General features: G+C 53.0%; 1 protein-coding gene across 1 annotated transcript in view; it reads left to right on the top strand.

Annotated features, from left to right (window-relative positions):
* Positions 1–7,500, top strand: part of LOC133139600 (metabotropic glutamate receptor 7-like) — a gene marked incomplete at its 3' end in the record, with an annotated part of 87,182 nt that overhangs the window by 78,143 nt on the left and 1,539 nt on the right. Inside the window, exons 6-8 of the mRNA XM_061259171.1 lie at positions 70–270; positions 741–877; positions 2,058–2,987. Of these exons, the coding sequence (XP_061115155.1) occupies positions 70–270; positions 741–877; positions 2,058–2,987 (1,268 nt within the window). The remainder of the gene's footprint in view (positions 1–69; positions 271–740; positions 878–2,057; positions 2,988–7,500) is intronic.

Raw genomic sequence — 7,500 nt, 5'->3', positions numbered from 1 at the left:
GTTGTGTTGCAGGTCAGGAGCGTATTGGTATAGACTCTCTGTGTTGTGTTGTGTTGTGTTGTGTTGCAGGTCAGGAGCGTATTGGTATAGACTCGCGGTACGAGCAGGAGCAGAAGGTGCAGTTTGTGATCGATGCGGTGTACGCGGTGGCCCACGCGCTGCACAGCATGCACAGGGAGCTGTGCCCTGAGCACTCCTCCGTCTGCCCTGCCATGGAGCAGGCCGGGGGCAAGAGGCTGCTCTCCTACCTGCGCGCCGTCAGCTTCAACGGTGAGGGGGGGGGGCTGGTGTTCAGTGTGTGTGCTGGTGAGGGGGGGTGGGGGGCGGGGCTGGTGTTCAGTGTATGTGCTGGTGTAGGCGTGTGTCGGTGGTGTAGGCGTGTGTCGGTGGTGTAGGCGTGTGTGGGTTCTGTTTCATAACCACAGTATAATGTCTGCAGTGTGCTTTGCCTCAGTACCACTGAATGCTACAACAGTGTCATTCTAATAAAGCATGATGTTTGATTTTTATTTAGCTAAAATGCTGATATTGATGTTTCCCACTTGTTTCACCTTTTCAAGATGTTCCAGTGAAAAGATAAAAAGAAATGTGACAGAATGTGAAAAATGTGATTGGTCAGTAGTGCCCTGCAGGTCCTCAGTGGAGCCCTCTTTTGATTGGTCAGTAGAGCAGGTGTGCGCAGGTGATTGGCGGGAGGGTGGTGTTGTGGGCGTTATTAAGGCGTGTCTCCTGTGCTGCAGGGAGCGCCGGGACGTCTGTGATGTTCGACAGGAACGGCGACGCCCCCGGCCGCTACGACCTGTTCCAGTTCCAGATCAGCAACAGCTCCTCAGGCTACAAGCTGATTGGCCAGTGGGTGGACATGCTGCACCTCAACGTGAGTTCATCTGAGAGAGGCCCCAAATTACACACTGCTGTGCCACTGCTGAACACGCTGCGCATCTCAACACACTGCATCTCAACACACTGTGGATCGCTGCAGGGCTCTGTAAGGTGTTCAGCCGGGCTCTGTACGGTGTTCAGCAGGGCTCTGTACGGTGTTCAGCAGGGCTCTGTACGGTGTTCAGCAGGGCTCTGTACGGTGTTCAGCAGGGCTCTGTAAGGTGTTGAGCAGGGCTCTGTAAGGTGTTGAGCAGGGCTCTGTAAGGTGTTCAGCAGGGCTCTGTAAGGTGTTCAGCAGGGCTCTGTACAGTGTTGAGCAGGGCTCTGTACAGTGTTCAGCAGGGCTCTGTAAGGTGTTCAGCAGGGCTCTGTAAGGTGTTGAGCAGGGCTCTGTAAGGTGTTGAGCAGGGCTCTGTAAGGTGTTGAGCAGGGCTCTGTAAGGTGTTCAGCAGGGCTCTGTAAGGTGTTGAGCAGGGCTCTGTAAGGTGTTCAGCAGGGCTCTGTAAGGTGTTCAGCAGGGCTCTGTAAGGTGTTGAGCAGGGCTCTGTAAGGTGTTCAGCAGGGCTCTGTAAGGTGTTCAGCATGAATAATAGATTCTGCCCCGTGTTAAAGTGTCAGTTAACCCACATGGTCACACTCTGCAGCTTAGAGCAAAATGAAATGTATGCCTTTTCAGAAGTCAAGTGAGAGGAAAGAAAAAAAGGCAGCAATAAAGAGAGAGGGAAGGGAGAGAGAGGGCAAAAATGCCATATTCCACCAACCCCGCCTGCCCTCCCCCGTCTGCCCTCCTGGTTAATGATCGGTTCTTTTCCTGGGTTGAAGGAGCAAGGCATTCCATTTGCCTAATTCACTTCTTTATCTTGTCACTTTTCTTAGCCTCTCCCAGTGGGTGGAAATAGGAGTAGAGAACGTAATATGAGGGGTAAAAAAAGAGTGTGTGTATGTGTGTGAGTGTGTGAGCGTGTTAACGTGTGATTGTGTGTGCGAGTGTGACCTCTGACCCCTCTGTTTGCAGGTGGAGGAGCTGCAGTGACCTCTGACCCCTCTGTTTGCAGGTGGAGGAGCTGCAGTGACCTCTGACCCCTCTGTTTGCAGGTGGAGGAGCTGCAGTGACCTCTGACCCCTCTGTTTGCAGGTGGAGGAGCTGCAGTGACCTCTGACCCCTCTGTTTGCAGGTGGAGGAGCTGCAGTGGCCGGAGGGCGAGCCCCCGGGCTCCGTGTGCAGCCTGCCCTGCCCGCCCGGGTTCCGTAAGAAGCGGGTGAAGGGCGCGGCCTGCTGCTGGCACTGCGAGGCGTGTGACGGGTACCAGTACCAGCACGACGAGACGTCCTGCCGGCTGTGCGCCTTCGACATGCGGCCCTCGCCCAACCGCACGGGCTGCCAGCCCATCCCCGTGCTGCAGCTGGAGTGGGGCTCGGCCTGGGCCGTGCTGCCGGTGCTGCTCGCCCTGCTGGGCATCCTGGCCACCATCGCCGTCACGGGCGCCTTCGTGCGGCACAACGACACGCCCATCGTGCGCGCCTCGGGGCGGGAGCTCAGCTACCTGCTGCTGGCGGGCATCTTCCTCTCCTACATCATCACCTTCCTGATGATCGCGGCGCCCAGCGTGGGCGTGTGCGCCTTCCGCCGCGTGTTCCTGGGCCTGGGCATGTGCATCAGCTACGCCGCGCTGCTCACCAAGACCAACCGCATCTACCGCATCTTCGAGCAGGGCAAGCGCGCGGTCACCGCGCCCCGCTTCATCAGCCCCGCCTCCCAGCTGGCCATCGCCTCCAGCCTCATCTGCCTGCAGCTGGCGGGGGTGCTGGTGTGGCTGGGGGTGGACCCGCCCGGCGCCGTGGTGGACTACGACGAGCAGAAGACGCTGGACCCGCTGCTGGCCCGCGGCGTGCTCAAGTGTGACATCACCGACCTGCAGATCATCTGCTCGCTGGGCTACAGCATCCTGCTGATGGTCACGTGCACCGTGTACGCCATCAAGACGCGCGGCGTGCCCGAGAGCTTCAACGAGGCCAAGCCCATCGGCTTCACCATGTACACCACCTGCATCGTCTGGCTGGCCTTCATCCCCATCTTCTTCGGCACCGCGCAGTCCGCAGAGAAGGTAAATACCGCCCCTGACCTCCCCTCCACCCCCCCCCCCCAGACCCTTTCTGCGTCTGGACCAATCAGAGAGGTCCTCCTGTAATGAGCATGCGCTGTTACTGAACTATCTCTGGTATGGGCGGCCTGCGGCCTAGTGGCTAAGGTACATGACTGGGGCAGCCTGTAGTCTAGTGGCTAAGGTACATGACTGGGGCAGCCTGTAGCCTAGTGGCTAAGGTACATGACTGGGGCAGCCTGTAGTCTAGTGGCTAAGGTACATGACTGGGGCAGCCTGTAATCTAGGGGCTAAGGTACATGACTGGGGCAGCCTGTAGCCTAGTGGCTAAGGTACATGACTGGGGCAGCCTGTAGTCTAGTGGCTAAGGTACATGACTGGGGCAGCCTGTAGCCTAGTGGCTAAGGTACATGACTGGGGCAGCCTGTAGCCTAGTGGCTAAGGTACATGACTGGGGCAGCCTGTAGTCTAGTGGCTAAGGTACATGACTGGGGCAGCCTGTAGCCTAGAGGCTAAGGTACATGACTGGGGCAGCCTGTAGCCTAGTGGCTAAGGTACATGACTGGGGCAGCCTGTAGTCTAGTGGCTAAGGTACATGACTGGGGCAGCCTGTAGTCTAGTGGCTAAGGTACATGACTGGGGCAGCCTGTAGCCTAGTGGCTAAGGTATATGACTGGGGCAGCCTGTAGCCTAGTGGCTAAGGTACATGACTGGGGCAGCCTGTAGCCTAGTGGCTAAGGTACATGACTGGAAGCTAGAATGTTGGCTGTTGGCTCCTTGAGCCCTTAACCCCCCATTGCTCTGGGGGGGGGGGGGGGTTGTCCTCTGCTGAGTCTAATCAACTGTAAGTCGCTTTGTATAAAAGTATCAGCTAAATAACAAATTATAGTTCTATCCTCAGGGCTGTGTTCTAGTTTGTTAATGATTGCGTTTGTTCATTTCATAATAGTTTTTATTGGTTTTTGCTGGTTCTTCCCGCTGGTTTCCCTCCTTTGTGACAGTCTGGCTGTCATATGGTGAAGTTATTGTACTTTCATGAGAAACAGAGGCAGCGATGCATTTCTGGATCCTGGTGGGTTATTTAGATTGAGTGAAGATACTTTTCCCCAAGCAGTGTTTCGCCCCCGGGTGAAACCGGTTGCAGTCAGAGATGCGTTCACTGCTGAAGTCTCCCTGTCATCACATCCTCTGTGCACGCCTGCTGTCTCGTACCGTCAGACAGTTTGTTTTATGAAAAGATTGGAAAATGAACCAGAAAGCTTTTTGGTGGAACCTCTCTGTTCTACCAATTCTACTCAACTTAGACGATTTAGGAGTCAGTCAGTTAGGTGGCAACATCAGTTCAGGAGGTCAAGCATCATCTGGGTGGAGTTACAGGTTCGATCTCTGACCTTCTGGGTAAAAGTGTAAAAGCGTCCTTGGACAAGACACCTGACCCCTAACTACTCTTGATGAGTTGATTGGTGCCTTGCCTGGCAGCCTTTTGCTGTTGGTATGTGTGCGCAAATTGGTGAAGGAGAGGCATTCATTGTAAAGCTGTGCAAGCTTAGCGTAGCGTAGTCTGAGGTGTGGCGTGATTGTGGTCGCTGATTGCCTAATTTACTGCTCACTTCAGGCTGATCTTTAACAGTGTGATGTTATGAACTGTGCCTGTGATTTGTGCACAGAGAGCATGTGCCTCGATGTGTTCTTTATTAAGGAGCAGGAGGAATGCTTTTCTCTTTAATCTGCAGATTGTCACCAGGGAAACAATAGCTACTTGTGCTCATAAGTAAATTCAAGACTGATTTTCAAGAGCCTCAACATCTCATTAAGTACTTATTCATTTTAGGCCTTTCAGACAGACAAGCTTAACCTTTACTCTCTTCGTCGAATAGAAGACTGAAGTTGATATTTATATATTCATATATTGAGGATAATATCCTGCTCTTCATGGTGTTGGTGCGTGGCAGTTGTTATTGGGATCTGGGTGTTGGGTTGTAGGTGTGTGGGGTCTGGGTGTTGGGTTGTAGGTGTGTGGGGTCTGGGTGTTGGGTTGTAGGTGTGTGGGGCCTGGGTGTTGGGTTGTAGGTGTGTGGGGCCTGGGTGTTGGGTTGTAGGTGTGTGGGGCCTGGGTGTTGGGTTGTAGGTGTGTGGGGTCTGGGTGTTGGGTTGTAGGTGTTTGGGGTCTGGGTGTTGGGTTGTAGGTGTGTGGGGTCTGGGTGTTGGGTTGTAGGTGTGTGGGGCCTGGGTGTTGGGTTGTAGGTGTGTGGGGTCTGGGTGTTGGGTTGTAGGTGTGTGGGGTCTGGGTGTTGGGTTGTAGGTGTGTGGGGTCTGGGTGTTGTGTCATTCCCGCTGCAGACACACATAGTGCCATGCGGGCCCGTTTGAAAGCACAGTAATAAATAAATAAATAAATAAATAAATACATGTTTAATGTATAATCTCATCTCTGGCTTCATCTGTGACCTGAGAGTCGGGTCACGGTCCCTGCCCTGCCGATGATGTCATTATTTACGGCCCCCTGACTCAGAGACAGCTGTTCATTACTCACGGGCCACTGCCCCCCCCAGGCTGTCTGCTACAGGCACTATCACTGCACAACAGTACACACACCTACAACCCAACACCCAGACCCCACACACCTACAACCCAACTCCCAGGCCCCACACACCTACAACCCAACACCCAGACCCCACACACCTACATCCCAACACCCAGGCCCCACACACCTACAACCCAACACCCAGACCCCACACACCTACATCCCAACACCCAGGCCCCAGACACCTACAACCCAACACCCAGACCCCACACACCTACAAGGCCAATACGTCACTTGGTCGAATAAATCTTGATTTCTGCTGCAAAGTGCAGATAGCATTGTTGCTGACCATGTGCATCCTTTTCTGGCCACAGTCTTTTTAAAATGGATACTTCCAGCAGGATAATGCACCATGCCACGAAGCAAGCATCTTCTCACGCTGGTTCCAGGAACCCAACAATAACCTGCATACGCCCCAGATCTAAATCCAGTACAGCAAATTTGGGATGAGGTAGAATGCAGGTTTGGATCCACTGTGTTTATGAGAGAGGTCAGAGGAGAATTGGAGGACTCTTTCAAGCAGACAGAAAAACCACAAAGAATTCAGGCTCTTCTGGAGGCAAGAGAGGGTCCTGCCTGGTATGACATAAATGGCAAATGGTAAATGGCAGGCGCCTTTATCCAAAGCGCTGTACAATTAATGCTTCTCCATTCACCCATTCATACACACACTCACACACCGATGGCTGCCATGCAAGGTCCCGACCAGCTCGTCAGGAGCATTTGGGGGTTAGGTGTCTTGCTCAGGGACACTTCGACACAGCCCGGGCGGGGGATCGAACCGGCAACCCTCCGACTGCCAGACGACTGCTCTTACCGCCTGAGCCATGTCGCCCCGCGTACAGACATACAGGAGGTGAGCCTAATAACATGGCTCCTGAGTGGCGTTGAGACAGACACACCTGCACTGTGAGAGAAATGTGCATCTGCCACTGCAGTGAAGATCACAGGACTGGACACAGTCAGCAGGGGTGCTGTTCGCTGTTCGCTGTTCGCTGTTCGCTGTTCGCTGTTCGCTGTTCGCTGTTCGCTGTTCGCTGTTCGCTGATGTTTTATTTACCGTCCGCATCGAGCATCTCTAACGGGTTCTGAGTAATGTGTACACACAGGCACATAATGTATAAATTCATACTTTACATGCTTCCCTTTTAAATGCATTATATCAGTGATGAATATGTGAGTGGAATGGGTGCTGTTCGCGCTCTGGCAGAACTGAGGCTGCCTGTAGGGATTATGTAAACACTGTGGGTTCTCACGTTGAGGTAGATTTCATCCTCTGACAGTGTGACACGCTGGATCCAGCCAAGCCGCTTCTCCCTCCTACTGCATTTATAATCCGCACCGGTCCCCATGGCAACTGCACCGGGTTTGCTGGAAAAAATGCTGAATGCACCTTAATGATTATAGTTGCATTTATTACTTACATTAGCTGTGTATAATTATCTTGCTTGTTTGTTGTTGTTGTTTTTTTCCCCATATCTTTTATCTGTTTATATTTCTGTAGTGATCTTTAAATGTCTAAATGAGTACTGAGCACTGCCCAGTGGAGACTTGGGACTGTAGCTGGTGTGCGTGTGTGCGTGCGTGTGTGTGCGTGTGTGTGTGTGTGTGTGTGTGTGCGTGCGTGCGTGCGTGCGTGTGCGTGTGTGCTTGTGTGCGTGCGTGCATGCGTGATTGTGCATGTGTGCGTGTGCGTGCAGTGTGATGTGATGCATTATGGGGGATTGTGATACTTTGTAGAGGATTGTTTCTGTGATTGGTTAATGTGATGCATTATGGGCGATTGTGATTGTGCAGTGACATATTCAGCTCTGAATATTTGGCGGAAAATAATGTCAAACAGATATGCTGAATGTGACCTTTTCACACTGCTAAATTACCACAGAGTGTCAGCGCTTTGGGTCACAGCTGACAGCTTGGGCTCCTGCATTT

This window comes from Conger conger, chromosome 10, assembly GCF_963514075.1.
Source record: "Conger conger chromosome 10, fConCon1.1, whole genome shotgun sequence".
Classification (NCBI taxonomy): Eukaryota; Metazoa; Chordata; class Actinopteri; order Anguilliformes; family Congridae; genus Conger; species Conger conger.
Note: the sequence above shows the minus strand (reverse complement) of the source record. Positions and strands in the feature narration are given on the sequence as shown.